The following is a 16,195-nucleotide window of genomic DNA, read 5'->3' as shown; positions in this document are numbered from 1 at the left end:
CTAGTACCCAACCATCAAAAAGGAACAGGTGTTTATTCCCTGTATTTTCTAATACCAAAAAAGGACAAAACTCTAAGACCCATCTTAGATCTCAGAACACTAAATCTTTACATCAAATCAGATAACTTTCACATGGTAACACTTCAAGACGTGATTCCCTTGCTCAAACAACAAGACTACATGTCAACATTAGACCTCAAGGATGCTTACTTCCATATACCCATACATCCTTCACACAGGAAATACTTAAGGTTTGTAATCCAAGGAGTACATTACCAATTCAAAGTGTTACCATTCGGGATAACAACAACACCAAGGGTATTTACAAAATGCCTTGCAGTAGTAGCTGCACATATCCGAAGACAGCACATACACGTATTCCCGTATCTAGACGATTGGTTAATAAAAACCAACACTCAGAAACAGTGTCTTCAACATACAAAATACGTCATAGAAACCCTTCACAAATTAGGGTTCTCAATAAACTACCTAAAATCACACTTACAACCGTGTCAAATAGAACAATACTTAGGAGCAACAATCAACACAAACAAGGGGATTGCCACTCCAAGTCCACAAAGGGTACAAGCATTCCAAAACGTAATACAAAGCATGCACCCAGACCAACAATATCGGGTAAAATTAGTGATGAAACTTCTAGGCATGATGTCTTCATGCATAGCCATTGTCCCGATCGCAAGATTACACATGAGGCCCTTACAGCAGTGCCTAGCAATACAATGGACACAAGCACAGGGTCAACTTCAAGATCTAGTGTTGATAGACAGCCAAAAACACACACCTCGCTTCAATGGTGGAATCCTATAAATTTAAATCAAGGGCGGCCTTTCCAAGACCCAGTGCCTCAATACGTAATCACAACAGATGCTTCCATGGTAGGGTGGGGAGCACACCTCAACCAACACAGCATCCAGGGACAATGGGACACTCAGCAAAAACAACTTCATATAAACCAACTAGAACTACTAGCAGTGTTTCTAGCATTGAAAGCATTTCAACCACTAATAGCCCACAAACACATTCTTGTCAAAACAGACAACATGACAGCAATGTATTACCTAAACAAACAGGGAGGGACACACTCATCACAGCTGTGTCTCTTAGCACAAAAGATTTGGCATTGGGCAATTCACAATCACATTCGCCTAATAGCGCAGTACATACCAGGAATTCAAAACCAGTTAGCCGACAATCTCAGTTGAGATCACCAACAGATCCACGAATGGGAAATTCATCCCCAGATACTACAATCCTACTTCCAAAACTGGGGAACACCGCAAATAGACCTATTCGCAACAATAGAAAACGCAAAATGCCAAACCTTCGCATCCAGGTACCCACACCCTCACTCCAAGGGCAATGCGTTATGGATGAGTTGGTCAGGGATATTTGCTTACGCTTTTCCCTCTCTCCCACTCCTTCTGTATCTAGTAAACAAATTGAGTCAAAACAAACTCAAACTAATACTAGTAGCACCAACTTGGGCACGCCAACCATGGTACACAACACTACTAGACCTGTCAGTAGTACCTCATATCAAGCTACCAAACAGACCAGATCTGTTAACTCAACACAAACAACAGATCAGACACCCGAATCCAGCATCGCTCAATCTAGCAATCTGGCTCCTGAAGTCTTAGAATTTGGACATCTAAACCTTACACAAGAATGCATGGAGGTCATCAAACAAGCTAGAAAACCTACTACAAGACATTGCTACGCAAATAAATGGAAACAATTTGTTTATTACTGTCATAATAATCAAATTCAACCATTACACGCGTCCACAGAAAACATTGTAAGCTATTTACTACACTTACAAAAGTCTTAGTTAGCTTTTTCATCCATTAAAATACATCTCACAGCAATTTCTGCCTATCTACAAATTACACATTCTTCATCACTATTTAGAATCCCAGTCATAAAAGCATTTTTGGAGGGTCTAAAAAGAATCATTCCCCCAAGAACACCACCAGTTCCTTCGTGGAACCTCAATATTGTATTAACACGACTCATGGGTCCACCATTTGAACCCATGCACTCTTGTGAGATGCAATACTTAACATGGAAAGTAGCCTTCCTAATAGCTATCACATCTCTTAGAGTAAGTGAAATACAAGCCTTTACCATACAGGAACCCTTTATACAAATACACAAACAAAGTGGTTCTATGCACAAATCCCATATTTTAACAAAAGTTATATCACCGTTCCACTTAAATCAAACAGTGGAACTCCCAGTATTTGTTCCAGAAACAGACTCTGTAGCTGAAAGAGCATTACATACATTAGACATAAAAAGAGCACTAATGTATTACATTGATAGAACCAAACAATTTCGCAAAACAAAACAATTGTTTGTAGCTTTTCAAAAACCTCATGCAGGAAATCCAATATCCAAACAAGGCATTGCCAGATGGATAGTTAAGTGTATTCAAACCTGTTATGTTAAAGCAAAAAGAGAACTGCCTATTACACCAAAGGCACACTCCACTAGAAAGAAAGGCGCTACCATGGCCTTTCTAGGAAATATACCAATGACAGAAATCTGTAAGGCAGCCACATGGTCTACGCCTCATACATTCACTAAACATTACTGTGTGGATGTGTTAACACAACAAGCCACAGTAGGACAAGCAGTATTACGAACATTATTTCAAACAACTTCAACTCCTACAGGCTAAACCACCGCTTTTGGGGAGATAACTGCTTACTAGTCTAAGCACAGCATGTGTATCTGCAGCTACACATGCCATCGAACGGAAAATGTCACTTACCCAGTGTACATCTGTTCGTGGCATGAGACGCTGCAGATTCACATGCACCCTCCCACCTCCCCGGGAGCCTGTAGCCGTTATAAGTTGATAAGAATAAACTTGTACATTTGTAAATATATATATTACTGTTAGACACATTATGTACATACATACTTACTCCATTGCATGGGCACTATTACTATATATACAACTCCTACCTCACCCTCTGCGGGGAAAACAATCTAAGATGGAGTCGACGCCCATGTGCAATGGAGCCCTCGATCTCGTGACTCGAAAAGACTTCTTCGAAGAAAAACAACTTGTAACACTCCGAGCCCAACACTAGATGGCGGGATATGCACAGCGTGTGAATCTGCAGCGTCTCATGCCACGAACAGATGTACACTGGGTAAGTGACATTTTCCATATATATATATATTAGAAATTGAAGGTAAATTATTAATGATTATATGATTTATTCAGGTTTGATTACAATATGTAATTTTATGAGAATTGTATAAATGATCAAAGACGACAAGGTGATAAACATGTTTTCTGGCCCGTGAGAACAACAGGACTTCAAGTAAAGCTAATTAAGGAACGTCAAGAGTGTCGGTGATAATTGTACACATGCAAAGGAAGGAGGACAAATCGTATTCCAGAGAGAGTTACATTCTGAAATTTAAACCATGCAGCATTTCTATGTTTACTTTCTTTTATTTAAAAACTACCCCTACACTTACTGCAGCAAATTTCCACATAAATGTTCCCAACTCAAATTCATTGAGCTCATAACCTATTGTTGGAAGGCATAAATCTATAACTGTTGCTAAACGTTAAACAGAGACCAATGTGCAATGGCTATTTTTCTTCTGTAATTTGCAAACAACCTCAAATACCTCCTATGGTTGGGTGTGTGTATGCTGTACTGCGGTTAAGGTTAGTTGCCAGGTTATACCTGAACTACTCATGTTAGGCAAATTAAATATGCCCGCCATTCAAACATCAGTTCTCTCGCTTTTTTGAGTCAAAACATTTAAGTAAAACAAAATGTATTAATCTGCACCTGGAAGGCTTAATTTATGCTAAGAAGTTCTGGGATACCTTGTTTTGCAAAGGTGTGTGTTCTGTTTTTTTTATATACTACAGTACACACATTCTTCTATGGGTCCGACCTGTGAGGGCTTATTTCGATTTATGGATGAATTCCAAAATACAATTTGGAGATGTAGAGGTTTTTTATTACTTAGAATTGTTAAGTTGTTTAACTTCAATTTGCTAGTGCACGATGTTATTGCATATTTAATTATGTTAACACAGTTGTTTTAATTCGAAATGTTTACACTCCTAATTTTTAACACCAAGCCCCAAAATCATTTCTATGTCATCTCACTGCTTGTTTAAATTGCTATGGATAACTTGCAGCCCATGTTTAGCTCTTGTGATGCCAATCTGTGTTTATTACACAGAGAGTGGGCTTTGTATATGTCCCTTATGAAACATTGGCTTGCTTGGGCTTGCCGCCACTCAAAAGTCAAATTAATATTTATTTAGATGTTATCCATGAGAGATGTACACATCAAAGCAACACAACATATACATATATGCACATATTAATATAATTATATTTCCATAAAATGTGCACCTGATTCAACCTAATTTCGGCCCTTATGCCTACCAGCAATCATCATATCACTCATCCTCGTAGTGTAAATCCTCTTAAGTGTGCATACTTTTTCCCACGTTTGATTTCACCGGCGATAAGTTGAGTTACCACTAAACAAATTTCTACAGTACTTAGTTTACATAAATATTTAAAAACCTCTTTAAATCAAAACAGTCTGTTAGCAATAAACACCAGCTTTAGAGAATATTTCCTAATATCATGATAAAAGTTACAAAATAAGATGGTGTGTGGATTGGGCAAAATGTCTATCGCAAGGGCAGTTAGGTAAGTACTTTGACCACATCCCCATTTTAAGAAATGCTACTAAAAAGTGCAGGGTCCCAGAATCGCATTCTGGTTAGATAAAACCCATCTTGCACATTTGTTACTGCTGATAAGTAGCTTTGAACAACAGTATCTGAATTGCTGCTCATATATTGCACAACTGTAGATATTATACCTTCTCTGGCAGGCTTTTCGGCCTCCCTCTGCGCCATCAATAGCTTCTTCAGCTCTTTCGTACTATAAGAAAAAAAATATTTTGAGGATCATTCAAATCGGGATTCATATCTATACCTTTAAACAAATTCTTCAGATGAGCAAACCATGGGATTATATCTCTATGCTCTAAGGCTATACAGCCTCTGATGATGTCTTTGGTAAACCCTGTTCCTCTTTTAGACCAGGCTAATAATGCCTTTGTATAAATAGAATCTTCTAAAAAGGAGGATGCTAATTCCTTGTGTGCAATATACAAAGATGTGGAGCAGGCCACAGCAAGTAATCTACATAAGAATTTATTTTCCATTGCTTGCAGCCATTGTATATTTGCTGAACCCCATTAGGCAGACCCATATGTAACAATACTTATGGTTTTACTTTTATAAATTTGTAAAATCTCATTAATTGGTTTATTACCAGTTTAGGTGAAAACCTGAAGATGGCCTCAGTTGATCTTACAAATATAGTTTTCATAATTTCCATATGCTGATTCCAGGAACCCAAATTAGTGAAGTGAAGATCCAAATATGTAAAACTGTTCACTTCTACAGGGTTTCGACCTTTAGCCTTATTAGGTTTTCTTCTTAGCCTTACCTGACCCACGTGTCATTGCAAATGTTTTATCCAAATTTAGACACATTTCTTTCCTCCATAAATTTTTATACAACCCTCATTCAGCCTCTGGAGACCATTAGCGGTCAGTGATAACAGGACTGCATCGTCTGTGTACAGGAAGACTGGGACTTTCGCTGCATCAGCAGGCAATTGCTGTAGGTAGGCACCCATCTCATTAATGTATAGGGAAAATAGAAGTGGTGCAAAAATGCACCTCTGGCAAATGCCCCTCCCTATCCTAAAGCCAGGAGTACACTCCATTTGTCCCATAACGTACCCGAGCTCTTAGATGGCTGTAAGCTTACTGTATCTACAGGCGCACCGAGATCTGCCAAAACTTCCCACATATTAGCATGATTTGCTGGATCAAAGGCGCTGCTGAGATCCACAAAATACAGGAATAGATGACTCCTTTTTGCTACAGTATGTTTACTCATTAAATGGAGGTTGATGCACTGTTATGGAGTCCCAACCTCAGGCCTAAAGCCTAATTGTGTTTCTGTAAGCACCTGATTATCTGTTACCCAAGTCTCCAGCCTCTCTAGAAGTATTCTTCCTAATAATTTGACTGAGGAATCCAGTAGGGAGATAGGTCTGTAACATTTAGCATCTCCCCTATTACCTTTTTAAAAAATGCCAACAATTATGCTTTCAGTCCAAGGAGTTAGAATATATCCTTTTAAAACTGCTGAATATACTTGTGTTAGGATGGGGCCCCACAAGTCAAAATTTGACTTGAAAGCATCTACTGGGACTCCATCTGGATGTGGTGCCTTCCCTTTTGCACACATCTCCATAGCAACTCTTACTTCATCCAATGTAATATTGTTCAAAAAGTGTGGTCTAAACTCAATTATTGCAGCATTAAAGGGGGATAAGGCCATACTATATGGATAAAAAAATCCTCCTTTAATGAATAAGCCAGTCAGATGGTTGGACGTGCATAAGAGGTTCAACAGTATTTATATCTCTCAGGAAGGGCTGGTTTACTGTTTCCCAGAACAGAAAGCAATTTTGCATTATTGCTGCTTGCTTCAAATCTTCCCATGCCTTATCCCTCAAATGGGATTTCCTTTTCTCCAATGCGGGTTTATATTTGGAGCGTTTATTAATAACCTCTTCTCTATCTCTAGGGCGGGTTTGTAGAGCTTGTTTAAGCTCTTGACTAGCTTTATTACAAATATGATCAAACCACCCCAGTTTATTTTAGCTCTTTTGCTTTCAGATCTGGATATTCAGCTCCCTGATATATCCATACTAAGCTTATGAAAAGCAATTAGGATTTCCAGTGGGCACTATTTCCTTTCGGTGCATATTAAAAATGTCCTTTTTATTTCCAATAATAATTTTTTCCATCAGATCAACATAATTTATACCCGTCCACCTTAATCTGATTCCATTTTGACCATCAATTTCTATGTTCGTAGCTAGCCGTTCGCCTGTTTTATATGTTGTACCTCTATTAAACAATATAATCAAAGGATGGTCACTAAAAATTGTAGGCATGATCTTGAGTGAATCAAACATTAATGAACCATTCTTAGAAATAGTATATGGTCAATGACTGAATATTGTTCCCCTCTCCGAAAGGTTGAAATCTTCGTATTATCAGCATCTCCCTCCTGCTCCATCAATTCCAAATCATAACTGGACATAACTTCATTCATGGCAACCCATATCTGTCTTGTCACAAATGGCATTGGTCAATTCCCAAACCATCTGTATATCCACTTTCTCTGTAGTTATCTGACATACACCAATATTAAAATCTCCTACCCCTGTCAAAATATATGGGACTAAGATATCTCCTAAAACATATTTAACTCTAAGAAGAGAAGGGTGAAGACCACCCTCTTTTTTATATTATCAAACCTATTATACAGACAATTTGTATTCCTTTGGGCCAAGACAGAGGCTAAAGGTTCCACTGTGAGGGCCAAAATAAGAGACAGGCACCCCTGCCTCGTTCCTCTCGTTAGTCAGTTTGTCAGATAATGGACCATAGAATTTTAAGTGTGATGAGTATTGGGCAAAGTTTGTCATAATATATTTGAAAAGGTTGGGTCCCATGCCTTTCTTGACACATTTTTTTAAAATGAATTTCCAGTCTACTCTATCAAAGACCTTCTCTGAGTCCCGGTGTTATCACGTGCTAGTCTGTGTTTGATAAAGTCTGATGGCTTCAGAGATACTCTTAGGGACCAGGCGTTGTGAATATGTGAGCTCACGATAGATAGGAAAAACTTCACATCAAAGTTTAACAGGGCGGTCGACAGGTGAGAGCTGCAGGAAGTGTCCTCTTTCTCTGGTTTTGGTAATAATCATTTCCCTAAGCTCTACGGTTTGCAAGAAAAAATTGTAAAGTGCTGGAAGTGGACGTGCCACGTATGGACGTGTATGTTCATGTATGGTTTATAAAAGAATGCCAATAGTCGCTTAGGACCTGGCTCCCTTTTGGTTTTGAGTTGTTTATCGCAGTCCTAACTTTGTCTGATCTCATTGGACCATTGATCAGCAAGAAATTTAGATTCTTTGTGTTGGGGAAGACCAAGGACTGTAAATACTGGTTTTGGGCAATCTCATCTAGTCGTTGGGCAGTATGTAAAGTGGAGTAATAACGGTGAAATGCCTTCAACATGTCAGGCATTATGGTGTATGAGAGTCCCCCTCATCTGTAATTGCCCAAATAGGATTTCTGTTTTGGTTCTCATGTAATTTGTAAGCTAACAGCATATCTACTTTATTGCCTTTCTCATGGTATTTCTGGTTTATATGGAGCATTGTCTTTGCTGTGTCCTTTATGAGGAGTTGCTCTACCTCACCCCTCAGTTTGCAATTCTCGGTTTGCTCTCGGGGAGCTGCTCTGTATATGACGGAGTTAGAGTTCCTCTATCCAGCTCCCCTTTCCAGTTTTTTGGGACTGACAGAGTAAAGCTGGTGGTAGGAGAAATTCCCATTTTGGAAAGAATGTGAGACTTAAGTGCCCAGGTCTCCCAGAGGAAGACCTATTGTGAAGCGGGTTTAGAGCTACATTAAGGTGACATTGAGCACTGCAGGTCCTCTATAGGCATGCCGTGATCCAAGGAAAAAGGTGGTCATAGAATAGGTGTTTGTTGTCTTTTGGGCCATAGACTAAAAGTGAAGTCTACCTTGTAGTTCAGATTTTACAATCCCGGTCTACAAACGTGCCCTCTGTCTATTAGTTTGCCGCATGAGATAGAGTAGACCCTGTTTCGGTGGGTTTGCTACTCCCCTGATTTTGTTGGGGGTCGTAGCATGATACTGCATGGGTTACCAATAGGATAGTAGTCTAGTTGTCTAATAGGTGTATTTCCTGCAATAGCAGCACATCTATTTCTTTGTGATGAAATATAGAGTGAATTGTAATACATAAAATGACACCGGGACGACTAAAATCCAATAAGTAGCGAGAGAGATGAGTTTCTAAAGGGTGAATTAAAAATACTGCCAAAAAGTACAAAGTGCCCTCTACAGTGATCTTGTCACGCTAGACAGTAAGACAGCCCTCCTGTTGATCTTCACAGGTCTAGGAGTGTTATGGGGAGCGGTCTCTGGGGTCCACGTTTATGTCCAGTGGCAGCCTGTCTAGTGAAGACAACTCTTTGCCACCCCCTAAACCAGTTCTGGCCCATTCCTTTACCACCACTGACTTTGGTGCTGGCCTCACTAGAGAGGCATAGAGGAGGCATGCCTATGTGTGAGCTTCATCTGCCAGTGAGAATATAGGCATCCTTGAAGCTCAAGAAGGGGTTGGGCATAGCACCCCAGGCCATCCCGTGAAGGCAGGAAACCAACCCCCATCTCACACCCAGAGCCCTTTGTCCACGGTCATGGAGCAATACACATCTCACCATAGGGGGGTGGTGTCAGCCACACACTGGCAGGAAAATTACAACTGTCTAAAAGTGTTGTTTATAAAATTGTAATATAAAATCCGACTTGACTGTTAAGTTGCATTTCAAATTGCAATTAAAATGAGCCCTTGAGTTGTTTTGTGCCTAATCTCAACTGATTTTAGCACTTATTAAAGGTCATAACGTAAATTAATGTTAACCTATGGGGAAGCCAGCCATGCCACAGTGGAAAACGACCTTGGAGATTTTTCAAAGCCAAATATGTGTCCTACTAGTTACATACCATTGTCCCTGCCCTTTGAGCCTCTATGGCCTAAATTAGAGGTGACTTATAAGTGCTAAAACGAAGGGTTTAACCGCGGAAACAAGATTTAGTTTGTCAGGTCGAAATGTCCTGGGTACATGTAGTACCATATACGAGAGAATTAGAAGTAAATTAAATATGCCGATCGGGGATATACCAATTTATCATGTTCAAAGAGGGAAGCATAAGCACTTTACCACTGGTTAGCAGAGGTAAGATGCACATAGTTCTACAGCCATCAAAAGTAGGGTTCAGTAAAAAAGCAAAAAATTCTTGGTGACCCTGTAGGAAAGGCACATTTCTAACAGGGATGATAAAAGACCCTTCGCCTAAAGGTTTTTATCCATCTGCTTCCATCTGCTGATGAGATTGAGCATGCCTGGCACCTGCTCTGTTAATGTCATGAGGCTGCTGCTGAAACACACATCCAGGATGGCAGTTCTCGTTTCCCGTGCTTGTATCAACCCTCCCATTCACCCTGTTCTTTACAAATCCCGGCAATTACTTGTATTCCGGAGCGCTTGAGAATTTTTCTTTTGCTTAGTTATAACTAACTGAAAACAATGGATTTTGCATAGAATGTAAGTTTTAGACTAAACTATTTGCCAGTGGAGGAACTGTGTAATGTGAATAGTCTAGCAATGTGCAGTTTTCATTGAAACATACTATGTCATGTTTCACAATTATTATTCTTGTTTCCTTTTACTTGCAGTATCGAAAAGTGCAAATACATGGACTCGAAGATGAAGCCTTTGTGGATAGTGTATGACAACAAGGTGGTAGGAGGTGATTCCGTCGGGGTCATTTTCAAAAATGGTGATGGTAAGTAAAATCCCACGAGTCTATCTCCTTCATACCCAATTATAGTACCTCATTACCTAATTTAATGAACATATTTGCTTCTATTGATTACTTGCTACTGCTGATTACTTGAGCAAAACCTTTACAATATGCCAATCCGGGACTGGAATTGTTTACTAACCATGACGAGTCACTGGCGGTGGTGGTGTGCCACAACATTCACTAATCTAAAAGGCTCAAATGGAAGTGGCAGGTTCATGTAAAATAACACAGGCAGTAAGTTTTTACTCCATACTGGGCTCTAACCATGTATGTTTAGGGTGGCCTGGGGTCTGATTGGTTGTTGCTCTGCAGACTGAGCCATCTAAAACCCTTTCTGCACTTTGACTTCAAGGTATAGAAGGGTGAGCAGACAAAGGTTTCTCAAGTAGGTAGTGTTGGTGGTCGGGGCGCAAGAGGTCAGAACTAGAGGTGTGTGAAAATCGTGTAATTTGCTTATGCGTCATTACTGGAAATTTTGGGAAATTGTGTAATTATTCAAAATGCACATTTGTCAGTAGCATATTTTAATCATGAAATACATCCACACAAATGCATTTTGCAGTTAAAAAATAAAATAAAAAAAGTACGATTGACACAAGTGGCATGAGCAACGGCTGTTCGCATTCTGCCCATTTGCATTATTCCCACAAGTTTGTAGTAACATTTTAAGGCACATGACATGTAATTACACAACGTGGATAAATGACAAAATTTCAGGAATTGTGTGTAATAAGCTTGTTGTGAACTTAACAAACTTAACCAAGTTGCACGAGTGTAATTGAAGTTTCGATCGGGCCTACTCAGATCTCAGTAGTGAAACAATAAATACAATAACATGATGTCCAGCCCAGTGCTTATCTTCATGTAAAAAGGTGCTTTTAATCTCACAGCAAAGCTAAATTGCACCATATCTGACCAGCACAGCACACAAGTTAGTCAAGAGTTGTGCGTTAACAATGAGGCACTACACTGATGTTGGGCTCGACATTTGCAACTTGTTTTTCTTTGAAGAAGTCTTCGAAGTCACAAGGTTTCGGTGGCTCTCTCCATTGGCCATGGATGTGCATGGGCACTGACTCCATTATTAGATTGTTTTTCTCCTTCTTCGGGCATTGCGTAGCTCGCTCCCCATCTCAACGAATTTGTTAGTTTCCGTTATGACTAAGGAGTCGGTTGCCTTCCACCCAGTCCCAATTGGACTTCTTCCATGTATTCTTTTCTATCATTGTTTATTCAATTCCTTCAGTCCGTTGTCGTCGACCAACCAGGCCTCTCGGCCCTCAGGCCATTTGAGCCACTGCATGCTCCAGGTTACCCTTCTGGGAATGAAGGCAAGGCAAGGCAATGAAGCTGATGCCTTTAAAGAGATGCCCCAGTATCACTCTAAATACCCGTGGCCTTATTTCAACACCATCTGCCTCTTTCCAGAGAGCAAAGAGAGCTGACGATGATGCAACAGTGAGCTCATTGCAGAATGGCACAATCCTCTTAAGAAATGCTGGACATCTTTGGTGAGGCTGATCCCCTTCAGCGCTAAAGAAGAGGTGCAAGTATTTGTTGAGTCATCTGACCACGTGGCTCACCTGCCATGTCCTGTCTTTGTCAATGCCGATGTCTCAGAATCAGGAATAGAAGGAAGAAGAGGCACAAGAAGATGTTCCATTCACCTTGATTGGCTTTGGTCCATGTTTGAAGACATATGCCTCGTGTAAGTACTATCAACCCCCCTAAACCTTTGAAACAGCCGCCCACTGGAGGCAAGCACTGCCTCTCCAGGGTATGGGTGTCAAGCCTTATGCCAAAGCAGCTGCCACCCATGGATGCACCACTGCCTCAGAGTGCTCAACTCCAAACCAAGGCTTCCAAGATTAAAAAAGATAATTCAAGGTGCTTTGATCCTCAACCATCCACAAGTCAAAAGACCTCGGTCAGCCCTGAGCAGTTGAAGTTGACTCCACCAACAAAACCATCATCGACCCCAAAACAGCTTCCATGGGGCTAAGACAGTTGTCATCTGACACCCTCTGCAGTCCTGTCAACACCAAGGAACATCCTATTCTCAAGAATATATGAATAGCCAAAGATGTTCATCATCGTCCCGTGCACAGTAAAGATCTTGGCCTCAGGGAAAACTCTACCTACGTAAGTTAGGCTTGCCTTTGAGGAAGTCCCGCCACTGGAAACTCCTGTTCTCATCTTGCCTCTCAAGGGATCAAGTACAGTGTTCCGTCTCCCTTCACCTCCAACTCCTCCACCACCACTGTCCCCCGGCAATCCTTCTCCTTAAGGGTCACCTGAGGCTCTGATACAGGCAATCCTACCCCATATTTGTGGGCCGAAGACCTTGCCCCAGTCTACCCTGGCATCTCAGAAAACCCCTGGGAGGACTACAACGTAGACCCGCAGGTTTAACAGAATGCATGAAAAGAGACTGCTAAGGCAATGGGCATCTTACAGTTTTCCTCTAGCAGGCACTCCCTTGGGTGTCGGCAGCCACAAGGGGCCTCTAAAGCCACTTCCACAGAACTCACTTCATTCTACCATAGGCAGCAGCCGAGCTACCAACAGGGCTAGGCTTCTTTAGAGGAAATAGTTCCAAGTGCTGAGGCAGAGGTACCCATAGTAAGGGAGAATCTACCTTACAAAATAGACTTACCCTGCATCCCCCTAGATCATATAACACCTGGGGAGGCTTCATTGGTTCCTTCCCCACTGGAAAGAGATCACCACAGACCTGTGGTTCCTATCTATCAGCCCAGCTATTGCAAAGGGCTTATTTCAACCCAACCAAACATTCCACCCTGCACCTTCATCGCAGAACATCTTGATCTGCTGCAAGAGGAAGTGCAGGTTCTCCTACTCAAAGGAACCATAGAGCCAAAGCCCCATCAACAAGTATGCCTACTTCCATTACTTTTTCATTCCCAAGAAGAACAGATCCCTCGGACTCATTCTCGATGTTAATCTTCTCAATAGGTACATTCTGTCAAAATACCTACACATGGTCATCCAGAGGATGACCCCTACTGCAGCAAGGCAGCTTCAAGACTACACTGGATCTGAAGGATGCCTACTTTCACATCCCAATCCATGCAGCTCATCTGCGCTACATCTGCTTCATGGTACATGGTCAACACTATCAGTTCCCAGTACTACCCGTTGGGTGTCACCACAGTCCCAAGAGTCTTTATCAAGTGTTTAGCAGTGGTACCTCTGTCACATAGGTTCTCATTATCTTAATGAGACTACTGAATTTGAGCGGCAGAATCCACCTGTACTGCGGGAGTCTGAGTCTGATCCTGCACCATGTGACACCTGTCGGCCTAATCCGGGTTTTGTTCCGGCTAACTAGCAGTGCCTCATCTCCACCCAGGAGCAGGGATGATTGGGGCAACAGGGAGTATGACATAAATGACTCCTCAGGGGAATCGTGGTCATTCAGATCTCATCCGTTTCTCTCAGTTACATTAGTCTCACATATGCAAGGACAATCAGAGGCAGAATATAGTTCAATAAGGTTTTATTGAAGTAACTGCTTCTTAGATATTAAAGCATGTATTGCAATAACTAGGATGATGAAGCACAATAGGCTTAAGATTGTGACAAGGAGAGTAAAACACAAAAATAACGCTACTGTATTGTCGAGAATAGTTCCTACCTAGGCGATGTTAGAGCACAGCATGTTAATCTCTAATTCTGCCCTTCAGGTTCCCCCTGGGAAGACATAATCCCTCATACCTGAGCAAGAGGCCTGTAGGCTACATAAGCAGCTGCAGCGAAGCAATCAGCATACAGGTGTGGTCATCTGGCTGGAATCTCCCTCTAATGTACATGGGTCAAAGTAGTGTTTTTATAATAAAAGAGCTGATGTTCCAAGAAAGGATCCCCACGTAAGAGTGTGTATGTTTCTGTGAACATTCGCGACAAAGCGCATTACTTTTGCCGGCAACCTATCTTACTGCAGCCTTGAGAAAAGCACAGAGTGAAAAATGTCTTGTTTAAGAACGCGGTGCTGACCTAGGCTAAGAACAGCTAGATAGATAAAATAAAACAAGACCGCAAATGTGGCTATTGTTAAAATAATATAAAGAAGCTAAAATAAAACATATCTTGGTTAAAGTGCACAACGGCAGGCCTAGTTTGCTAAAATAACGTGTATAAAGCTATAGCAAAAATGGCTACACAACACCCTCCCCTAAGTTGGTTCAAAGCCTAGTTATATAAAAAGCTACTAAAATTCAACCTAAAGCATAGATATGGGAATGTCAATAATGGCAAGTTAAAGACACTTGAGCATGTATTAAAAGGACAATTTAAAATGTTAATTGTGGCATCAGGAAAAGCTGAATTTCAAAAGTCAAGAGTCATTTTTAAAATCGCCAATGGATTCCGGGATAATTGAAGACAGGAAATCTTCCACTTCGTCAGGTGGTAAATTAGGAAGTTAATCGCCAAGGAAAACCAAGGAGCATTTGTATTCCAAAGCCTGAGCTCCAACTGAGATAGCAGCATTCTGTGGTGTGGCCAACAGTGAGTTTGGAGCCCCATAAACCACAAAGGGCCACTCATAAAGAGCTTTTCGTAGGAAACCCACCTTCAACACGCATGTCTAGTAAGGAGCCCTCAGCGAGAACAGCAACAGATCAACGTCCAATGAAAGCAAGCGCTGCGTAGAAAGACAAACTTTCAGTGCACATTCAAAAGAGCACCAGAGGCACTGAAACACAGGCTACAGACAATGCAAAACCAGTCTGAATGACAGAGATCAGACACACTCCAATTGCTCCAGGAGTGATGCTCCAAAGTACTGCATCATGTGTTCACGACACAGCTGTGCTGGTGAAAGCGCTTTCAGTCCTCCCTGTTGTAACGGGACAGCCATTGCGCGTAAAAAGTAGCAATAGCAAGATGCCACCTATTACAGCCAAAGTTATTGGAAATCCCCCAAAAATACTGGAGAATATTGCGTAGATGGCTGAAGGTATTAAACCAAATATAGAGGAGAAGGTGTGAACGAAAACCAGAACCAACAGCCTTAAAGAAATTTGCGATTCCAGTAGTACTGGACACATTAAATATCTGTCCCACGAGTTCACCAAAGTGTTTCGGAAAGTTAGTACTTAAAAGGGACTCTATCTCTGCTGATGACCTTGCAAACTGAAGTGCATAGGTCTCGGGTGCAGATGTAAGCGCCACATGTTTTTGAAACAATAAAGCCTTGAGTCTGCTCAACTTGTCAAATGTCACATTTGAAGTAGCGACATGAGGCCGGATCTCAGCTACTTCCCTCTGTCGTGTAGGAGGAAAAAATACATTCTCGCAGCATGTAACAATTTTGGAGACCGAAACAACATAAATTATTCCGGCTCGCATCCCACAACAGCTCTCACTATTAAGGAGCACATGGCTGCCATTCAAGACCACCTGGAAAGCAGGTCTAATCAAGGGGACTGGGACTCCCTTCAGATAACAAGCCAAGTTTGCTGCCAAAGCGTTACACTCCCCGTGCAAGGACAGCTGTTTACAAACCTTTGAATGGCTGACAGAAGTCTTGCATTCTCTACTGCTAAGAAAGACCTCTTTCATGCCACTGAGACATTTGTACGCGAAGGGAA

At 41.3% G+C, this 16,195-nt stretch overlaps 1 protein-coding gene across 4 annotated transcripts in view; it reads left to right on the top strand.

Annotated features, from left to right (window-relative positions):
* The window catches only part of PIK3CB (phosphatidylinositol-4,5-bisphosphate 3-kinase catalytic subunit beta), a 1,042,661-nt gene that overhangs the window by 899,738 nt on the left and 126,728 nt on the right, over positions 1-16,195 (top strand). For all 4 annotated transcript variants that reach the window (XM_069213799.1, XM_069213795.1, XM_069213796.1 and 1 more), the window contains one exon: positions 10,450-10,559. In XM_069213799.1, the coding sequence (XP_069069900.1) occupies positions 10,450-10,559 (110 nt within the window). The remainder of the gene's footprint in view (positions 1-10,449; positions 10,560-16,195) is intronic.

This window comes from Pleurodeles waltl, chromosome 11 (genome assembly GCF_031143425.1).
Source record: "Pleurodeles waltl isolate 20211129_DDA chromosome 11, aPleWal1.hap1.20221129, whole genome shotgun sequence".
NCBI lineage: Eukaryota > Metazoa > Chordata > Amphibia > Caudata > Salamandridae > Pleurodeles > Pleurodeles waltl.
Note: the sequence above shows the minus strand (reverse complement) of the source record. Positions and strands in the feature narration are given on the sequence as shown.